The 23,152-nt window shown below is 40.2% G+C and overlaps 2 protein-coding genes across 3 annotated transcripts; both read right to left on the bottom strand.

The window, feature by feature from the left end:
• Nucleotides 1–5,034: 5,034 nt before the first annotated feature.
• Nucleotides 5,035–5,352, bottom strand: LOC135513583 (sesquipedalian-1-like). The gene has a single exon (XM_064936469.1). The coding sequence runs from the start codon at nt 5,350–5,352 to the stop codon at nt 5,035–5,037; it is 318 nt and encodes a 105-aa protein (XP_064792541.1).
• A 5,479-nt stretch (nt 5,353–10,831) lies between these two features.
• Nucleotides 10,832–20,554, bottom strand: LOC135514424 (protein Largen-like). 2 transcript variants are annotated; one of them, XR_010451675.1, is made up of 3 exons: nt 19,793–20,554; nt 16,855–17,752; nt 10,832–12,445 (listed from the first exon to the last, which is right to left on the bottom strand). XR_010451675.1 is itself a non-coding variant. In XM_064937909.1 (3 exons), exons 1-2 carry the CDS (start codon nt 19,928–19,930, stop codon nt 17,015–17,017), a joined length of 876 nt encoding a protein of 291 aa, XP_064793981.1. In that variant the 5' UTR covers nt 19,931–20,554; the 3' UTR covers nt 10,832–12,445; nt 16,997–17,014. The 2 variants fall into 2 exon arrangements, 1 of the variants encoding a protein (XP_064793981.1); XM_064937909.1 differs by having other exon boundaries at nt 16,997–17,752.
• Nucleotides 20,555–23,152: the final 2,598 nt, after the last annotated feature.

Genomic DNA, 23,152 nt, shown 5'->3' with positions numbered 1-23,152 from the left:
GGCCATACAATTTATAATATTCACCCATTCCATACAGCTTTTCATTTGAGAATTCACCTTGGCATTTCTTTGAAGCGACATCTGGTGGAGTAAAATGTTTTGATTTCCTATTGTCCCCTCTGGACTCGTCACCTGATCTTGATTCAAGCCGTGCATTTATGTTTCCTAGCTCACATTAATTTAACTTGCTAGGGTCCCTCATTCTCAATTTCCGCCTGACTGATGTGCCCAAAGAAAACTGGCTGTTGCGCAAGCCCTGAAGCCAGGATATGCATATAATTGGTACGATTGGAAAAAAGACACTTTGAAGTTTGTAGAAATGTTAAAATAATGTAGGAGACTATAACCCAATTTATATGGTAGGAGAAGAACCAAACGGACATTTTTATTTTGAGAGCCCATGCTCTTACAATAGAAAGTAAAGGGACATTCTGAAATCTAGCTCTCAGGATGCAATTCCTATGGCTTCCACTGTGTTTCAGCACTCAATGTTCAAGGTTTCAGGCTTGTTTCTTCCAAAATGAGAAAGAATAATATGTTTTACCACAGGGATACAGACTTGGAAATTCACGCACCCGAGGAAGAGGACCTGCTAATATCATTTTCCTATTGAACATACTTCTTTCCGTATGAAATATTATAGTTTAATTACATTTTAGGGTATCTGAGGATTAAATAGAAACGTATTTTGACTTGTTGAAACAAAGTTTAGGGGAAGATTTTTGCATTCCTATCTTGGCATGTTGAACGAGTGGATTACTCAAATCAACGACGCCAACTAAACAGACTTTTTGGGATATCAAGAATGATTTTACATAACAAAACGACACTACAAGATATAGCTGGGACCCTTTGGACAAATCAGAGGATTTTTTTCAAAAAGTAAGTGAATATTTAATCGCTATTTGTGAATTCATGAAACCTGTGCTGGTGGAAAAATACTTTGATGTGGGGCGCTATCCTCAAACATTCACATGGCATGCTTTCGCTGTAAAGCGTATTGTATCAGACAGTATCAGACAGTGCAGTTAGATTAACAAGTTAGATTAACAAGAATTTAAGCTTTTAACCGATATAAGACACTTGACTGTTTGTTTAATGTTTAATATCCATAATTTTTATAATTATTCGTTTGAATTGCACGCCCTCCAGATTCACAGGAAGTTGTCCCGCTAGCTGGACACCCATCTTTCTTCACAAACATTCTACAGACATGCCAATACCAACACAGATAAACTGGCATCAGTTTACCCTCAAAAAGGTATTCCAGCCAACAGAGAATCTGTCCAACATAAATGTATCCATTTAAACACTGAAATCGAGGACAAAAAATTTGAAAAAATAAGGTATTTTTTAATTTTGTTTAAGTGACTTATAGGTTCCTCTGTATCTCCTGCTCATATCAAGTTAGCTAATTTATTGAAAATGAAATACAGAAATTTCTCATTTACGTACAGTGGGACACAAAAGTATTTAGTCAGCCACCAATTGTGCAAGTTCTCCCACTTAAAAAGATGAGAGACGCCTGTAATTTTCATCATAGATACACTTCAACTATGACAGACAAAATGAGAAAAAAAAATCCAGAAAATCACATTGTAGGATTTTTTAATGAATTTATTTGCAAATTATGGTGGAAAATAAGTATTTGGTCACCTACAAACAAGCAAGATTTCTGGCTCTCACAGACCTAACTTCTTCTTTAAGAGTCTCCTCTGTCCTCCACCTGTTTGAACTTGTTATCAGTATAAAAGACACCTGTCCACAACCTCAAACAGTCACACTGCAAACTCCACTACGGCCAAGACCAAAGAGCTGTCAAAGGACATTGTAGACCTGCACCAGGCTGGGAAGACTGAATCTGCAATAGGTAAGCAGCTTGGTTTGAAGAAATCGACTGTGGGAGCAATTATTAGGAAATGGAAGACATACAAGACCACTGATAATCTCCCTCGATCTGGGGCTCCACGCAAGATCTCACCGAGTGGGGTCAAAATGATCACAAGAACGATGAGCAAAAGTCCCAGAACCACACGGGGGGACCTAGTAAATGACCTGCAGAGAGCTGGGACCAAAGTAACAAAGCCTACCATCAGTAACACACTACGCTGCCAGGGACTCAAATCCTGCAGTGCCAGACGTGTCCCCCTGCTTAAGCCAGTACATGTCCAGGCCCGTCTGAAGTTTGCTAGAGAGCATTTGGATGATCCAGAAGAAGATTGGGAGAATGAATGTCATATGGTCAGATGAAACCAAAATAGAACTTTTTGGTAAAAACTCAAATCGTCGTGTTTGGAGGACAAAGAATTCTGAGTTGCATCCAAAGAACACCATACCTACTGTGAAGCATGGGGGTGGAAACATCATTCTTTGGGGCTGTTTTTCTGCAAAGGGACCAGGACGACTGATCCGTGTAAAGGAAAGAATGAATGGGGCCATGTATCGTCAGATTTTGAGTGAAAACCTCCTTCCTTCAGCAAGGGCATTGAAGATGAAACGTGGCTGGGTCTTTCAGCATGACAATGATCCCAAACACACCACCCGGGCAACAAAGAGTGGCTTCGTAAGAAGCATTTCAAGGTCCTGGAGTGGCCAAGCCAGTCTCCAGATCTCAACCCCATAGAAAAACTTTAGAGGGAGTTGAAAGTCTGTGTTGCCCAGCAACAGCCCCAAAACATCACTGCTCTAGAGGAGGTCTGCATGGAGGAATGGGCCAAAATACCAGCAACAGTGTGTGAAAACCTTGTGAATACTTACAGAAAATGTTTGACCTCTGTCATTGCCAACAAAGGGTATATAACAAATAATTGAGAAACTTTTGTGATTGACCAAATACTTATTTTCCACCATAATTTGCAAATAAAGTCATTAAACATCCTACAATGTGATTTTCTGGATTTTTTTTCTCATTTTGTCTGTCATAGTTGAAGTGTACCTATGATGACAATTACAGGCCTCTCCCATCTTTTGAAGTGGGAGAACTTGCACAATTGGTGGCTTACTAAATACTTTTTTGCCCCACTGTATATATATTTTTTAAAGGTACTAATGATAATACTTTGCGTTACATCTGGCTAAATGTCACAAATTAACAAAATTGCACTGGGATGTGGCTTTGGCAAAAACAGAGATGAAGGCAGAGGGTACTCTGTCATTATTAGACGGACCAATATCGTGTGTCGAATCGTCAATGTTTGGGAGGAAAATCATGAGGCACAGACAAGCAAGCAGAGAGAGAACAATTTCCAAAATATATAATCCATAACATGAGCATGATCATTGATGTTTAAAGAATTCATGAAACCGTGTTCATTCTTCAATGGTCCCCGTTTCAAGACTTCTGGTAAAACATCATAAAATGCATATTTTCAACATAGTACAGTACCAGTCAAAAGTTTGGACACACCTACTAATTCCAGGGTTTTTCTTATTTTTTTTAAAACTATTTTGTACATTGTAGAATAATAGTGAAGACATCAAAACGATGAAAACTACATGGTAACCAAAACAATGTGAAGCAAATCATGCAGCCCTCTGAACTGTTGATGTTGAGATGTGTCTGTTACTTGAACTCTGTGAAGCATTTATTTGGGCTGCAATCTGAGGTGCAGTTAACTCTAATGAATGTATCCTTTGCAGCAGGGGTAACTCTGGGCCTTCCTTTCCTGTTGCGGTCCTCAGAAGATTCAGTTTCATCCTAGCGCTTGATAGTTTTTGCGACTGCACATGAAGAAACTTTCAAAGTGCTTGAAATTTTCTGGATTGACTGACCTTCATGTCTTCAAGTAATGATGGACTGTCGTTTCTCTTTGCTTATTTGAGCTGTTCTCGCCATAATATGGACTTGGTCATTTACCAAATTGGGCTATCTTCTCAATACCACCCATACCATGTCACAACACAACTGATTGACTCAAACGCAATAAGGAAAGAAATTCCACAAATGAAGGCACACCTGTTCATTGACATGCATTCCAGGTGACAACCTCATGAATACCAACAGCGTGCAAAGATGTCATCAAGGCAAAGGGTGAATCTCAAATATAAATTATATTTTGTAAAAAATGGTGAAATAAAGAAAAACCCTTGATGTGTGTGTGTCCAAACTTTTGACTGGTACTGTACATACCGATATACTGATTTCTATCATCTGTCAGATATACTCAATTCAGTAACATTCAGGAGTCATCCATTGTGTATAGAAAAATGGTAGAAAACAACAATGATAGAAAACATGATAAAATAGTTGATTCTATTGTAGTTTAAGATTTAAAAAATACAAAATAACTAAAAATGTGTAAATACAAAGCTTTTCTTTGAAATACCATACTATCATATAAAATTAAGTGACAGTAAAGTCCTATGACAACACATCATATTACCGATGGCCCATGACAGCTAAAACTACCAGGAAAGTGCTGCTTTTAGCAATCCAGCCAGCTTCCCAGACTGCCCCAAGACAGTGTTTGGAATTACAAGGACACACTCTCTGACATTAAAATCAAGGTATTTTGGGGTGAAACAATTTGTGCGAGGTGACAAGTACCCTTTCTAATGTTGGGCTGTGAGGTGGGAGGGAGGGGCGCCTAACTAGCTCTGATGCCACTCCACCCTCAGTTCAGCAACCCATTTTCTGTACCAGTCGTGAAATGTGGAGAAGCAAAACTCAGGAGAGAGACGCACCCCTACTGTGCGGAGGCACAGGCGGAGGCCTGACCACATCACCCCCCCCCTGTTCCCATTTCTGTTCCCCTCCCATGACACACCAGAGGGGGGGCCCATTGCGCACCCATTGACCTGAGCAGAGGGCTTACTCTCTTTAGAGGTTCCTTAAAGTTGCACCTCCTCCTGAAGGCTGTGGGTATGAGTCTCCCCCTGTGTGACAGCTGAACCTGTAAACTGGGAAGAGGGCACCAGGGGAGCACTGGATGATGTTCCTGATTTGGAGTGTGCCACCGCCACAACCTTCCTGGAGGACTTGGGCATGCCCTGAAGCCCTCCAGGCCCATCCTGGATCTCCTTGCTGAAGCTGGCTCATGACACAGCCTTCATCCAAGATTCCATGGCTGCCTGGTTCGCTGCAGCCATCTTGTAGACACACACCTTGGCGCAGTCAAACTTAATGGTGAAGGCAAGCTCTTCAGCTGACTTGCAGAGCATCACGGTGCAGCACTCCAACACGATGATACCGATGGGTTCCTGGCTCTCACACTCCTCAAAGTAGAACAGCATGTTGCCCTTCCGGATGAACCAGCGCCTGTGGTAGGCTGTGTTCCAATCCCCCTTCTTGAACAGAAAGCCCATCATGTCTGGCGGCGACACAGGTGGCATAGTGAGCCACACTACATTCATTCAGCTTCATTACTCTCCCTCCACAGGGGAGTCCATAATAAACATTTAAAAATACAATACAGCATCTGGTTACTAGTCAAACTCACCAATAAGACTATGTATTAATCTTTTAGGTAAACATCTTTCACAATACGGTTTAGAGGCGTCTAGGATTAGACTACTGTAAAAAAACGCCCCGTCTACCCATTTGTAGGTTACAAGTAGTGTAGTGCAATGTCTTGAATTATTTGGATTTGTTTACGAGATGCCTGGGGTCATGCAAGAGGTGACTGTAACGGTCTCTGCTAGCTTGAGCCACTTAGACTAATGACATCGACGTAATATGATTGGGCAGGTGAAGGCGAGTGCTCTGCCACATACAGTAGCTTTCACATGTTCAGACAAGTCTTTTCAGTGATGCATTTTTGAAGTATTAGGCTACTACAGGGTTAGGGTGCAAAAATGTGCTTTTACATTTAACAGCATTTCCAGTCAATTGGTGCGTCAAAGACTGGATGTAGACGAGGGGTATCCTCATAGGTCTATCTCATATCCAGTAAGTGAATCCTTCACAGTCCAGTTTAACCTCACAACTACAGCCTTGGAGCTCAGAATTCAACATCCCTCTTCTCACCTTCTGCTGGAGTTGAAACAGAAAATAGTATACTGCAAAATGTTACTGTCATTTCAGAAACAAATTATAATATCACACCACAGCTTTTTTGTTGTTGCCTAGAACAACCAATACGCAGTGGAGGTATACTGTAGCTACACTCTCTACTCACACATGAATGTTTCAGGTATAATGTTATCTTAACCTTTCCTGGTTTAGCTGGCTTAGTTTAGATTAGACTAACGTTTCCAAACTCAGTCCTGGGGACCCCAAAGGGTGCACGTTTTGGTTTTTGCCCTAGCACTACACTGCTGATTCAAATAATCAACTAATCATCAAGCTTTGATTATTTGAATCAGCTGTGTAGTGCTACGGCAAAAAACAAAACATGCACACCTTGGGGTCCCCAGGACCGCATTTGGGATTATGCTGAATTAGAATAAAGGTTAGGGTAAGGGACAAGGCTAGGGCAATGGTTACGTTTAGGGTTAGAATAAGGGTTATGGTTATGGTTAGAGCTACTGTTAGTAGTAGATAGTTAAGGGAGTATGCTAGGCACATAATCAGCGTAATGAATACACCCCAGTGTTAGCTAGTCAATCCAAACAGGGAATGTACAAAAAAGACAAAGGTCACAACAACTTTAATTTGCTGCCCATACTATCTGCATTGCTAAATGTTTTTGGTCCAGACAGTAAAAATTATCCAACTTCAGAAGGTGCAGTTTGCTCACTGTAAAACAGGGTAGCCGACTTTATGCTACGTTGGTAATTCAAAATCGTATTTATTTTAAATTTGGTATGACAGTTGTCCCATGTCCATCAGGGTTTTTTATCATACCTTGCAGTGTTGTTGAAGCCAGAGACAGAAGAGGAAACTAGACATCGGACCTCTGGGGGTCAACATCCCACTCTCAATTTTTATTTTATTTTTCTGTTTCAATGGAAGTCAATGGCCTCTCCTCTCCTTCCTTAATCCGAAGACCAATAACTTGGATAAATGCTCGCGGAGTGTGTCAATTGGAAAAGGCTATAAGGACAGAATTTATTTTAAAAAATGTGGTAAGGGTTAGGGTCAGAGTTAAGGGTTTGGTTAAGGTTAGGTTTAAGGTAAGGGTCCGTTTCAGGTTTATGCAAGTTGGTTTGAAATAAGACTAAAGTCGATGTCCACACCCCCGCGGAATTCTAATTAGCATAATAAAACAAAAAAACATAAAATCTGTCAGTTAAAATATATGTTTTTTTGAATTGGATTCATCTTAATCCACTACATCCTGATTGCTCTGGAGCAGATTTTCGTCAAGAATCTGTCTGTACTTTGCTCTGCTCATCTTACCCTCGATCCTGCCTAGTCTCCCAGTCCCTGCTGCTGAAAAACATCCCCACAGCATGTTGTCGCCACGACCATGCTTCACCGTAGTGATGGTGCCAGCTTTCCTCCAGACGTGACGCTTGGCACTCAGGCCAAATAGTTAAATATTGATTTTATCAGACCAGAGAATATTGTTTCTCATGGTCCGAGGGTCCTTTAGGTGCCCTTTGGCATACTCCAAGCGGGCTGTCATATGCTTTTTACTGAGGAGGGGCTTCCCTCTGGTCACTCTACCATAAAGGCCTGATTGGTGGAGTGCTGCAGAGATGGTTGTCCTTCTGGAAGGCTCTCCAGTCTCCACAGAGGAACTCTGGAGCTCTGTCAGAGTGACCATTGGGTTCTTGGTCACCTCCCTGACCAAGGCTCTTCCCCCCTCGATTTTTGAGTTTGGCCAGGCGGCCAGCTCTAGGAAGAGTCTTGGTGGTTCCAAACTTTTGCTCTCAAATCAACAAGTTCATAACAATGCTTAAAACCTTTTACTGCTAGGGGTTCCGCTAGCGGAACGTTTCGACAACATCTGGTGAAATTGCAGAACGCAAAATTCATAATACATTTTTAGAAAATTTAACTTTCATGAAATCACAAGTGCAATACACCAAAATACAGCTTAACTTCTTGTTAATCCAGCCACCGTGTCATATTTCAAAAAGGCTTTACGGCGAAAGCAAACCATGCTATTATCTGAGGACAGCACCCCATCAAACAAACACATGACAATCATATTTCAACCCGCCAGGCACAACACAAAACTCAGAAATAACGATATAATTAATGCCTTAACTTTGAAGATCTACTTCTGTTGGTACTCTAATATCTCAAATAAACATCACAAATGGTCTTTTTGTTAGATTAATTCTGTCGTTATATCCCCAAAATGTCCATTTATTTGGCGCGTTTGATTCAGAAAAACACTGGTTCCAACTCGCCCAACCTGACTACACATTATCTAATAAATTACCTGTAATCTTGGTCCAAACATTTCAAACAACTTTAGGTATTTTAAAACATAAATAATCAATCAAATTTAAGAAGGAATAAACTGTGTTCAATAGCGGATTAAATGAAAGTGGAGCAAGCGCTAGGTCGCGCGCCCCAAACACGAGTACACTAGACTCGACACTCATTCTGAACAGCCATACTTCTTCATTACACAAAAGAAAAACATCAACCACTTTCTAAAGACTGTTGACATCTAGTGGAAGCCCCTAGGAACTGCAACCAGATGCCTCAGAAATCTAGATTCCCATAGAAAAGCAATTGAAAACAGTCACCTCAAAAAAACATTTCCTGGATGGTTTGTCCTCTGGGTTTCGCCTGCCAAATAAGTTCTGTTTATACACAGACATAATTTTAACAGTTTTAGAAACTTTAGTGTTTCTATCCAAATCTACCAATTATATGCATATCCTAGGTTCTGGGCCTGAGTAGCAGGCAGTTTGCTTTGGGCACAATTTCATCCGGACATGAAAATACCGCCCCCTATCCCAAACGGGTTTTAAATCACATCACAAGACCACTTTTGAGGTCTGCAAAAAAAAAAATATATATATTTTTTTAGTAGTTACCATTTAATTCAAGTGTGCAGGCAAGTTGCACTGTTCGGTTAGCGGTGTTTCTGTAGCGCACATGAGATGGAGTTTGCAAAACAAATGGCCACTGGATTGATGCAAAGAATCATAATATTCTGCCAGGTAAGCATAGGCTACTTTGTAGCTCGAATCCTGACTAGAACCCCACAATTTGATCATATTACTCCATTGCTAGCCTCACTGCATTGGCTTCCTGTTAAGGCTAGGGCTGATTTCAAAGTTTTACTGCAAACCTACAAAGCATTACATAGGCTCGCTCCTACCCATCTCTCCGACTTGGTCCTGCCGTCCATACCTACACGTAAGCTACAGTCACAAGACGCAGGCCTCCTTATTGTCCCTAGACTTTCTAAGCAAACAGCTGGAGGCAGGGCATTCTCCTATAGAGCTCAATGTTTATGGAATGATCTGCCTATCCATGTGAGAGACGCAGACTCGGTCTCAACCTTTAAGTCCTTACTGAAGACTCGTCTCTTCAGTAGGTCCTATGATTGAGTGTAGTCTGGCTCAGGAGTGCGAAGGTGAACGGCAGGGCACTGCAGTGACTAACTGCCCTTGCTGTATCTGCCTGGAAGGCTCCCACTGGGACTCTGCCTCTGACCCTATTACGGAGTCTGAGTCACTGGCTTACTAGTGCTCTCCCATGCCGTCCGTAGGAGGGGTGTGTCACTTGAGTGGGTTGAGTCACAGACGTAATCTTCCTGTTTGGTTTTGTGCACCCTCGGGCTCATGAGGTGAGGTGGAGGGGGTATTCAGGGGCTATACTCAGTCTGGTCTCAGAGTTGTAAGTTGGTTGTCTGTTAATATCCCTCGGGTGGTGTGGAGGCTGTGCTTTGACAAAGTGGGTGGGGTTATATCCTGCCTGGTTGGCCCTGTCTGGGGTACCGTCTAAAGGGTTTTCCTATGCTGTGAGCTCTGAGCTACAGAGCTGTCTGTCCTCAGAAGACCCCTTCCAGAGAAAAGGGTGAGGGAACAGACTCCTAAGCCAAAAAGGACACTGACAACAGGAGGACGAGCAGGGAGGTGCGCAGGAGAAGTGCGTCATCGAACAGCGGAACGGTCCACTCAGAGAATCCTCGGAGATCATTCCCACGTAATTACATCATTATATTCTGACCCATAAGAGCGGCAGTTTGGGGCAAGGCTAGGGTTAGAATAGCATAGCTGACAAGTTCACCCAAATGTAAATTTCTCTTGAGTACTTTCTTTTTTCTCTCTCTTTTGAAATTCCCATTGTGGGTAACACACGCCACAGTGTGTTGGCCCGTTATACTAAGTTCTAATCAATAGCCTATAATGTGTTTTGTCTATCTTTTATCATCATTTTAGCTTTTTAGTAAATAAATATTCAACTAAGATTGGTGTGGTACGAATTCATTAGTGAGACCCGGGTCCGTGCAGATTCACGGGCTATACGATGTTCAGAACGAAATTGGTAGAGGCAACTGGTTAATTAGCGGCTGTTGTAAAATCGATATTCAGATATTCTTTGAGTTAATTTGGGAAATAGAAACTCAATAAAAACTAGTTTTCCCATGGTGCCCCAGGATAATGAGTTAATAATTACTTGATTCAGTTAATCACACAATTAGAAACTTGTAATCATTCGATGAGCAACAGTCGTCACATTAACTAATACAACGTCACAACAACAGTCATTGGACTCGTTTGAGTGTTAAGGCGAAAGCAACCGACTTTAGACGAAGGACTAGGAGTGAAGTCGGTGGAAGTTACATTGAAGGTCTACTTGGGACAGTGGATGGATCACACAAGCTCATGGTTCATGCAATACTATTATTAAAATATCTTTTCTGTTTTTCTTCCTTTTGCCTCTTATGTTTGTTCACTTGGAATTGGGTTTCCCAGAGCATCTTTCCTTTTACACTTCTAGAAAGTGAACACTGACAGTGAGATAATGACATTGTAGTAGCTTGCAGTAATAGTTCCTTTTTAATTTGACCTACAGAGGGTGATATACTGGAGGTCATTGACCTTTCAAAAAGCTTTAAAAGCAGGCATTGAAATGTCAAATTAACACAATAAACACACATACTTGAAATTATTCTGTAATTCACGTATTAAAGTCCACAAAGTATAAAGACTAACATAAGTGCAAAGTGCAAATTATTCATAAAGATGTGGACATATACATTGTTTTCCCGACACGTCATTGACAAAGTTTGTTCTGTTTACGTTCCATCCTCTTCAAAGCAAAGTCATTAGGGGTCCAGAGAGACAAGGACACACAGTCACAAAGTCCACATCAGCTAAGGGTGGGCAAAAGTGAGGTGCACTCCAGTTTGTGGAAGAGGCAGCATGTCTCAACAGCCTCTCCAGTAAATGCATAGGAGACCACAGTGATGACAGGATGAGGTGGAAGAAGAATCAGCCGTGCATTCATTCAGCATCATGCTTCCTCTGAGCACAACAATGTACTGTATTTGGTTTAATCTAGTTTGCTTTCATGTGCTACACATGTTTTTTACACCCCTGTAACATAACGATAACATGTTTTTTAAAATCTATATAAATACTCTCTCACTATAGAAATAGAATATCCACATATGCCCTGCAGAGGTAAATGTATTTCAAAAGTATGACAGTCTTCTTCAAAATACTACTCTCATCCCATGGAATATCAAAAATATTAGATTTTATGTTAAAATCTCAGTAGAAAATTACTCTAAATATATACAAATACAATTTGATGCAAATGATTCTGTCTTTGAGAGTTGTTTAAAGCTGTATGCCATATCTTTGCAAGTAACTTGCATGACATTGAACATAGATTTCAATATGCAAAACATATTCTGAACACAAATGAGAGACCAGCCTCCATTAAAATTTCTGAGCCATTCAACTTGCCTCATATTGTATTTTGGATTTGCAAAAGGACACATTTACTGTATGTTTTTCACACCCTACTACAGTATAGACGTTAGAGGACCATGTTGCGGCTTCTATCTTCGGAGCAGTCACTGCAGATTACCAGATTTTACTGGATGTTTATGTCAAATATGTTATCTTCAAGGCAAATATAGCACAATTTACAGAGCAAAAAACTGTAACTGAGTAGGTCTTGTTCAAATTATGGCTTTAAAATATTGACCATGTTTTTTCTCTCTCTCTCTCGCTCGCGCTCTCTCTCTCTCTCTCTCTCTTGCCCTCTCAACAGGAGTTGAGACTGAGTAGACTTCCACCTGGAAGAGTTCTCCAAATGCTGGGGACATCAGTTTAACCTATGACTAAACAGAAAATCTTAATTTCAGTTGTAAATGAACCAGTCCCACTTGGACACAATGTTTTCATCTTATTTTTCCATTACATTTGAACTTCTGCCATATTTATCCGTGAGTAAGACTATGCCTTGAGGACTTCCAATGTTCTCTCTCTGTGAGGATGAATTATTTGGCCATGGCTCGGGGGTTCTGGGGGATGTTCTGTCAAAGGTAGGGAGCATCGTTCTCAGTGACTGCATGCTGAACTGAAGTTGATCAGCTTAATGTCAGTGAAGGTCGTTTCCACTCTTACCCAGAAGGACCTGCAGGGGAAACAAGGAAAACATGCATATGAGCATTCTGACAATAAGAGGGAAATGCAATTGAACTTGCATAAACAGCCGCAGCTATGGGAATGAACAGATTAAAAAAAGAACATGACCACAATTCAAATATATTTTTTGTTAGAAATTGTTGCACAATTCCTTTCCGAGCATTCAAGGCTGCATTGTACACCTTTTTTTTCATCTAATCGCAAAAGAGTGAACAAAATAGAACATTCTCTTATAAAACATGTGCATGCATCAACAGAATAATAGCCAACATCAATAATCCTGTATGTTGTTGGAACCTAACAGTTTGTAACTCACAGATGTTGGTCAACGTGAATGCTTTGTACTTGGATTGAAGATTGGGCTGTTTCTACCTAATGTCAGAGTCAAATGGCTTACATGAAGGGTGATTACACATAACAGTATAATGTTGATACTGTCCCTTTTTTTTTACAGTTTCTGTAAAGTTTTGGGGTGACATAAAAGGCCTAACTGTATTTCCTAAACGTGTGTGGTTCCATACATTCCTCATAGCCTCTTGGTCAATTCTTACACTTGACAAATTCGTGAGTGTATATCTGGACAGCTGTGTCACCATAGCTGTGATAAACAAGTCCAAATTGTAATATAATTTCCCCTTAAAAAAAGGAGATGCAGCTGATGCCTCTGCTTTTAATAGTCTCCAAAGGGGCATAATAATCTCTGATTAAGTTTGCTTCACAACAATATTTCTCAAACTCATGCTCTCGCTCTCAAACACACAAACGACTGCAAGAGGACATTCCCTTTCCACCATTCCTATGTGCAATATGGTAGTAGGGGGACTAATCTAACAGAGCATCCATACCTAACGTGCAAGATGTATTGTTAGCACTCTGATGTTTGATAATGTAGTTCGGCACTCTTTTGTATCGTAATGACCTTTTGAGATCTCCATTATAGATGGAAAGCCTCTGGCACAAAACTGTATTATTTGTCTTGCCATATTTCACTTTTCATTTTGTTTAATGTCTTTTCATCTTATTTTGATTGAGGAAGCAAAGAAAGACATTGATACATTGATACATGATGAGTATATTAACAATTTTAGTCTCGCACTGTAGTAGCAGCCTACATATGGCAGAATATGATAGGTAATTGTGGAATGGCACTACAGTACTGCAATTGTGTTACATGTATGCCTATTTATCTTTGCCAGGCGGCAAGCAATCATGTCACATAGAATGTTGGAGTTTTGCACAACCAGTTTTACACAATAATTTTAAACGTCTAAAATAGACTCCCACCCCCAGGATCTTACAAGACTTGTAGCTGGGTGGGTGGGAGTCATCATTGCGATAGATATCTCTTTATATGGCTCGTGTGGGCACACTCTTGTGCCCTTTTAAGGTTCTCACAACACTGATCTCTCAGCAGTTCCTTTCAGTAGGCTATATTATGTATTTATGTATTTCCTGGAAATGGTTCTTAATCTGTTAGTTTTCAATAGCACTGTACTTCTTGATGAAGGTAAATACATTGATTTCTCTAGAATAAAATGTTTCTACTAATCTCATCAATGTGACCAGGCGCACAAGCCTGCGGGGCTGACATTGCTACGTCCTTCATGGCATTCCTAATTTTTTAAATGCTTGAATAAGCACAAATCCTTATCTAGGGGTGAACACAGTTAGTAAGCTTGTCCATTAGAGCAAAGAGATCATGCATTGAGTCACATCAACATAAAAGGTCACGCCCCGCTTTTTGTCTTTGTTCACACTCACACACATTTCAAACACATGCTGCTTGTCCATGTCGGTTTTAGAGCATTGTCAACATTTGTGACGGTACAAAGGCAGTATGAAAGATTGCTATCAGCACAGCAATAGCCTAGTCCTGCTCATTAGAAGCCTTGCTAGTAGGAGGTGCCCCTATTTCCATCCACCTCCAGGGTATGCCTAATTTCATTCATTCCAAAAGGGTTCTTTGGCTGTCCCCATAGGAGAACAATTTTTGTTTTCAGGTAGAACCCTTTCGGGTTCCCTGTAGAACCCTCTGTGGAAAGGGTAATTCATGAACCCAAAAGGGTTCTACCTGGAACCAAAAGGGTTCTACCTGGAACCAAAGGGGTTCTACCTGGAACCAAAAAGGGTTGTTCAAAGGGTTCTCCTATGGGGACAGCAAAATAAACATTTAAATGTCTTTGAATTCATACCCTTTCATACATTTTTGAATGGCATAATAACATAGTAAAGCCCTACCACATACACACATGGGTATGACTGTTTGACTACAGTTCTATTCAATTAAGACCAAAATACCAACATCTGATGAATGGTTATATACAGTCAGGTCCCTAATTATTGGCAGCCTTGATAAAGATGAGCAAAAAAGACTATAAAATAAATAATACAAAAACTGAGCTACAGTGCCTTCAGAAAGTATTCACACCCGTTGACTTTTTACATTTTTTTTGTGTTGAATTTGAGATAGATTTAATTTAGATTTTTGTCACTGACCTACAATACCCCATAATGTCAAATGAAAAACTGAAATGTCTTGAGTCAAGTATTCAACACCTATACAGATTCAACCACAAAGACCAAGTAGGTTATCCAATGCCTCGCAAAGAAGGGCATCTATTGGTAGATGGGTAAAAAAATACATTGAATATCCCTTTGAGCACGGTGAAGTTATTCATTACACTTTGGAGAGTGTATCAATATACCCAGTCACTACAAATATACAGACGTCCTTCCTAACTCAGTTGCAAACTACTTATGTATTTCACAATGAGGCCAATGGTGACTTGAAAACAGTTACAGCGTTTAATGGTGATAGGAGAAAACTGAGGATAGATCGACAACATTGTAGTTACTCCACAATGCTCACCTAATTGACAGAGTGAAAAGAAGGAAGCCTGTATAGAATAAAAATATTCCAAAACATGCATCCTGTTTGCAACAAGGCACTAAAATAGTACTGCAAAAAATGTGGCAAATCAAACTTTTTGTTCTGAATACAAAGCGTTATGTTTGGGGCAAATCCAATAAAACACATTACTGAGTTCCACTCTCCATATTGTCAAGCATAGTGGTGGCTGTGTCATGCTTGTCACTGTTAAGGACTGGGGAGTTTTTCACAACAAACAAAACTTAATGGAATGGAGTTAAGCACTGGCAAAATCCCAGAGGAAAACCTGGTTCCATCTGCTTTCCACCAGACACTGGGTGGTGAATTCACCTTTCAGCAGGAGAATTATCTAAAACATAAGGCCAAATCTAAATTGGAGTTGCTTACCAAGGAGACAGTGATCGAGTTACAGTTTTGACTTAAATCTGCTTGAAAATCTATGGCAAGACTTGAAAATGGTTGTCTAGCAATGATCAACAACCAACTTGACAGAGCTTGAACAATTTTGAAAAGAACAAATGGGCAAATATTGTACAATCCAGGTGTGCAAAGCCCGTAGAGACTAACCCAGAAAGAATCACAGCTGTAATCGCTGCCAAAGGGGATTCTAACATGTATTGACTCAGGGGTGTGAATACTTATTATGTAAGTGAGATTTCTGTATTTTATTTTCTATACATGTCCAAAAATTTCTAAGAACATGTTTTCACTTTGTCAGTATGGGGGTATTGTGTGTAGCTGGGTGGACATGTGTTTGGACATGTTTAACCATTTTCAATTCAGGCTGTAACACAATAAAATGTGGAATAAGTTGAGGGGTATGAATACTTTCTGAAGGCATTGTATGTATTTATATACAAATACAATTGCTCAAAAAGACATTTTGTTGAACAAGAAATAAAAACAAATCTCAAAAAGATAGGGGTCATAATGTATTGGCACTCCTGTTTATAATTTTCTAGGCACCTTCCCCTTACAAGGATAACGACACAGCCTTTTTCTAAAATGTTTTATGAGATTGGAGAACACGTTAGACCATTCCTCCATAGAGAATCTTTCCAGATCCTTGATATCCTTCATCTGCTCATATGGATGGCCCTATTCAATTCAAACCATAGGTTTTCAATGGGGTTTAAATCCAGAGACTGAGATGACTATTGCAAAATGTTAATTTTGTGGCCAATTAACAAAAGAAAATTGCGCATACACTATAGCTCAGTATTTGTATCCTTCAAGTGAAGTGTGAGAGTGTAGCGATATTGAGTGAGAAAAGGTATGACCTCATTGCCATACTGTCAGACAGTGTGTTGGGCAGCGGACGGATTTGAGGAAAGCTCGGTTTCTTGTTTAACCTAAAGCATAAATTAATAACATGTTCTAACACAGCTTCCTGTTTCTTGAATCGTTTCAAAAATATGAGTCAATTTAACTTCACTTCACTTCTCTCAACCCAACCCTGCCAAACCCCCTTACTCTCCAAGGACAGTTGCCGGTTGGCACTCACTCACCATTCATTCTCTCCTTGTGCATAGTCTCTTTTTTTCCTCATTGTTTAGATTAATCCACGTTTGACTGGAGTAGAAAGCTCGTAAAATAGAAATAGAACACTATAATTTTGAAATGTTTAATTAAGAGCGATTAACATCAAACCGTTGTGGTGGTTGATTTTCAAACCGTTGTGGTGGTTGATTTTCGGAGGATGGTTTTCTGTGGTTTCAAGGAAGGGTTAGGATGAGGCACACAAGGCGAGTTTGCAGGAGGGAAACTATGGCTGACGCTGAGGCCGCCATTTTCCAACAGGAGCTGGGGTGGTGGTGAGAAGGAGGAACACTGATGGACAGGGCTCATTTCTTCAGTCAATTCTGTCGGTAAGTGTATATCTGTGTTATTGACGTCATATTGCAGGTCACAGTCAGGGCAGTACCCGTGATACTGGACCTTTTCACTGAATCGGACCCGCTCCCTGGTGGCCTGGTGGCATTTGCTCTCTTCATGCCGTAGCAAAGGCATGGGTGTACGTCCTTTCTCTGGAATACTATTTGAGATGCAGTACAATAAGTCTCTGTTTGGCTTCCCTGTGAAAACTTCATTGCGCATAAGAGTCCCATTAGCCTTGGCTAGTAGGTTCCCTGATGGAGGATTCTTGTTGTTCTCCTCCGCTTTGATAGATGTCAGCCTGGGAGGCGGCAGAGGAGGGTGAGGCTTCTTCAGCACAGTCAGGACAGCAGGGATGACAGACGGGGGCCTAAAGATAGCGTCGTCAGGGTAGATCTTGATCTTGTCAAGGCTGGAGGCTGTGGTGGTGCTGCTGCTACAGCTGCTGTTCAGGGTGTCTGTCTTGGAACTGTCCGTCATCGCCTCCTCCAGCTGTAGGTCACACGTGAGGGAGTCGATCTCATGCACAACCTGCACCAGTAGAAAGGAAAAAGAGCTATCATGGACAGTACTTATATTTAGCTTGACAGACATCAAAGTAACAGACTAACAAAATAAAGCAGCAGCCAAAATGTTACTGTATGAAGCACTTTTTGATGTGCAACCTGGCTAGTAAAACAATGCATTATTATAATAACTTTTAACATTTGGTAATCTCAAGCCAGATTCACTTGCAACACAACAATATTATCTGATTCATTATGTATTTGTAAGGTAAGGGGAAACTACCCACACAACCCACCAAATTTTATTCAGACTCAGAAGTGGAACCCCCTGGCTATGAATTAGCAGTACTAACTTGTTTAGATAAGAATTCATTCTGTGTGTATGCACTTACACATAGTGGACATATTCAATTGAAATTGTTGAAAGCACATACTCTGCCTCCCATACATTCATGGTTGAGGTGATGATAATAAAATACATAGTCAGTGAAAATTGCAAAGACATCTCTTCGTAGTGAATGACTTCATCTTCCCTTAGGTATCTTTACTAATTCTGACTAGAAATCAACCCTTATTACTGAGATGCATGCATCAAAAGACACAATGTTCAAAACTATTAGGGATAGTCTGAAATGACTTTGTAATCCATAACTGACATAATACCTATTAAGACCTATGGAGATGATTTCCATATCATTAAAACATTTTACTACTCACATTACAGTGGCAGCCAATACTTTGCCAAACCATGTCTGTGAACAGTATCCATACAGTATACCTTTTTAAAAATCATTACATTTTGAAGTAATTAAAGACATTGAAGTAATATTGGCATATCTAAATTTCATGGAATGTTAAACTGAGGCTGGTGCGAAAAGCTCATTTAGAGTGAAATCTCCATGCACAGTCATAAATTGATCATTTAGTGGGCCACAAAAAAAAAGAGTCGCAGTATCCAGTGCCACACGCTGTAGGGCATGTTGATTCTCTCTCCGTGCCAAGCATCTGGGTTCAGCTCCCCTTAAACATAGGCTTGAATCCAGCCAGTATAGTGTTGAGTTGCAGTAGACAACTGCATTTGAATGGGATTTACTGAAATATTGGCTTTGATATTGACAACCCTCTAGGTTGGTTGTTTTAGCAGTGTTGTTAGACTGACAGATTGCGCATGCTTCCCTGAATAGAACACACTGACCTTGCTACTATTCCATTCGAATACTCGTTGAAACGGTTGAAAGAGGACTATTATTTCAGAGGACATGTGTGCCGTATATCCATTTTAATACAGGATGTAAGAAAAATCTTGTAAGTAGGTCTTATCCAAGTGACAACCTGTCAGATAGGGACGAGTATTTCAGCCTCAGCAGGCTGGACAGCTCTGTTCTTACAAAAGCATATAGGTTGACAACATCCACATGTCAAAGCATGTTAGACTGCGGGTTATGGAAGATGGTAGACAACAAGGATTATTATGATCAATGTGTGGAATTTAAAAGAAAACAAAGAAAGCGTGAGATGACTGAATAAATGCAGTAAAATTGCAATTGTTATTCAGCTTAAATAACTTGGACCCAATGACAGCACTGACAAAACCCGGATATTGTAAAAAGGTGCTGATGAGCTGCTGTATAATTTGGCAAGAGACAAATCTCATGGAAACAGTAGGCCTAGGCTTGACTGTGTTCAGATGATGAAATGAAATGCAACACCATTCCGGGGAACTTCAAGATGAACAATTAATCATGATTAATTTGGGTGCTTAAATCAAAGCAGGCGCAACAAGGCGCAGCTACGTTGTCATCCTCCGTAGAGACAACCTGCCCTAAATATATTTCATGTTCACTGATAAGATATATTGTCACATATGATAGGCCAATGCAATGTTTGTAGGCCCTGGACTTAATTATTTATATATGAGCCTTCAGATGTTTATTATAGAACGAGCTTGTTTTGCTCCCCATCAACAGAAAAACAATACCAGCATGAAATAAAGAAACAATGTATGTTCATCTCAAACAGCCTAAAAGCCACTTAAACCAGACATAAGGAAACCTATTCCACTAACCTCTTTGAGCTCTTTGGCCACATCCCTCAAGTCTCCCAGGATGGTCTCCAAATCCTTCATGATTGTCTTGATCTGCTTTTTTACTTTCACTTTGGAGACTACTCCTTCAGAAGATTCTGCATTTGATGTCCCTGACATTCTTCGTTGGCACAATGTATTTTAAGGATCACTAATAAATCCTTTCGGCGAAGCAAGACCATTTTGTCGATGCATTTTATTGCTCCGTTTTCTTCACATTCCTATAGGCTACATCACGCAAGAATGTTGTGAAGTGCAGTGACAGCGTCCCGGCGAGCATAGCGAAAATAATATTATCTTAAGAAACATATACTGAAGAGGTGTTTGTCGACAGTCGCTCATGATCATTCCACTGTTACCTTTCACATTTTCTCAAAAACAAAATGCTGATAGTCACATTTCCTTGTGGCAAGCACTGCAAATTCACAATTTTGAACATGCCTAGTAAGGTCCAGCGTGATAACAGAATGATAAGGAACAAGGTAAATAGGATAGAACACAGCAATCCAATCCATGCCCAATAATCTAATCATAACGGTCCGTTGGCTGCGCCAGGCATCCCCGTTGATCAGATTCTCTCTCAAAAATATATTTATATTCTATACAACGACAGTCCGATATAGTACAGGTTAAATTCATAAACTGCAGTTACATTACTGAATAAATGACAAGTGAAAATCATTCCATTTTCACATTGCATCTTCATCGAAGCCTCCATGGTGTTTGGTAGCTGACGTCGGGGGAGAGAACGGTCTCTATACGGCTGCGCTTAGAGCTGAAGTCGCATGATACACGCGCGTGCGCCGCATAAGCAGATCACCTGGGGCGTCATTTATAAACCATGTGTACAGTATGTACAAAATATACCCCAAAATGTGCGTGCGACAGTTTTCACGCAAAGTTGGCATTTATAAAAAAAAATCTTGACATGAGAATGTGCTCACCTCCCAGCAAACTTTAGATTATGTGTACACACATCTACTAGTGGCAAAAAATGATGGAATATGATGGAAAGCTTATTCATAAACAACTGGGAAAAAATATGAACAAGAATGCAGCGATTTGCCATTAATAAGGAGTGAATACCATTTAATATAATAACGGTTACATGCAGTGGCGACCGGTCATTCAGGGCAGGTGGAGCAGAGCCACACATGTTTTGAGCTCTACCTTTCCTTTCCAGCAAAAATATATATAATAATAACAAATGAAAAAATAATAAAAAAATATAAAAATATATATATACACAGTACCGATCAAAAGTTTGGACACACCTACTCATTGAAGGGTTTATCTTTAATTATACTATTTTCAACTTTGTTGAATAATAGTGAAGACATCAAAACTATGAAATAATACATATAGAATCATGTCGTAACTCCAAAAATTGTTTAACAAATCAAAATATATTCTTCAAAGTAGCCACCCTTTGGCTTGATGACCTTTGCACACTCCTGGTATTCTCTCAACCAGCTTCATGAGGTAAACACCTGAAATGCATTTCAATATTTTTTTGTTTTCTATCTAACCTTTATTGAAGAAGGCAAGTCAGTTAAGAACATTCTTATTTACAATGAAGGCCTACCGTCATTTTATTAGCAGGTGTACCTTGTTAAAAGTTCCTTGCAAAAGACTGCATTAAACCATTTGCAATACAGGAAAATAGCCTTATGCTTGAGTAAATTACGAATACCCCTGACATTAATTGAACAAAGAGATAAAGACAAACTTCAACCAACAACCTTGTTATGCTAATATAAGCTTTTCCTAAGGAAATGTAACTCAAAAGGATTTCCATCCCATTATTAACCTCTCCAACAAAAAAAAAAAAAACTAAAAATATTGGTCAAAAAGTTACAAAAGTATTCTTACTCCCACAAGGGGGAGACATTGTATGTACTTTACAATAAGTAGTTATTCACCTATAGTTTCACGGAACAGACTCTCGTTGACGCGCGCGAGCAGTGTGGGTGCAATAATTGAATAACATGGATTTCTAAATTTATTTTGCAACACTCGCGCACGCAACGTGTCCGGTCTGGTCAGCATGTTAGTGTTAAGTTGATCAATTCTCAGGCCAGCCTTTTCTCATTCAAGTGCTTGAGTACATGTTTTATAATAAAAGGCTGCTTTTCACCTGGCAATCAGTTTTTTGGACTGACAGTTCAGTCGGAGTTAGACTCTGGTTCTCTCTCAAATGTTCTGATTTGGCCGCATTTCTTTCCCAACAATGATCACTCTTGCACTGATAAAAAAATGCAGTTTTCCCTGCCTTTTGAGCTGCAGCCACCATTGGCCACAGTTTTTCTCCTGTCACTTTATCTGATGAGGTCAGAACCTCCGTGACCCTCAATGTTTGCTTGATGAGGAATTCACAATTCTTCGCCCGCCTCCAAAGAACATCCTGTGTAGATCTGTTGGTGAACCGGATGATGTTTGTCCTCGGTCTCTTGTCTTGATCCTTGAGTCTTCCCAAATGATGGACGATGTCTACATGTTCCTGAAGTTTGGATTTTGATTTGGGAATGACAGCTCCACAGATGTCAACAACTCTGCATTTGATGTCCTCACCCGCCTACTCTGGAATTCCATGGAGCCTCAAGTCCCACCTGCCCTGGTATGTCTCCGCTTCATTCACCTTTTGCTCGCGTTCAGCAACCTTCTTTTCATTTTCCTGGCAGATAACTTCAACTTTTTTCTTCATGTCACGTTTGAGGGTTTTCATTTCTCCAAAGATAAAGTCAACTGATTTTTTTTAATGGCCTCAATTTACATTGTATTCTCCCTAACCATGACCTCCAAGCTTTTTGCCCTTTCATCTATCTTTGCTGTCAAAAGCATTAAAATATTGGTTTGCATCTCAAAGAAGTGACATACCCTCTTGGCCTCATCTTTTTTCCCTGGGGCTTGACTGGAGTGCCGGGGTCGTAAGGTAATGGCCTGAGCTGGGGACTGGAGGGGATGCTCACCACATTTTCATCACTCATTGCAGTCTTTTCCCCCACAGTTACATTCTGAAGAGGAGTATCCAAAATCATACTATCTTTTGTGGTTAATTGTCCATCTGACGATCTCTCCATTTCTTTCCTTTTGGTTCTGGTCGTGGCAGTTCCAATGTACGTTCGATGTGTTACCCAGATGAGCTATCTAGCTCAAAAACTATCTAGTGTTGTAGCCACCTTAGAGGTTAACCTTTTAGAGGTTAATAACTTACAGAAAGTAATCAATTACATTGGTAAATAATCTTAACCATATTCATACGGGGTTTTATGACAGCTCCTTGAACATTACTAGCCCTATTGCTCTGTGGTTTCGCGTTCAGAGCGCACACTGGATGCTCTG

Source organism: Oncorhynchus masou, chromosome 25 (assembly GCF_036934945.1).
Source record: "Oncorhynchus masou masou isolate Uvic2021 chromosome 25, UVic_Omas_1.1, whole genome shotgun sequence".
NCBI classification, from domain to species: domain Eukaryota; kingdom Metazoa; phylum Chordata; class Actinopteri; order Salmoniformes; family Salmonidae; genus Oncorhynchus; species Oncorhynchus masou.
The sequence above is the reverse complement of the archived record's forward strand: the minus strand, read 5'-3'. Positions and strand labels throughout refer to the sequence as shown.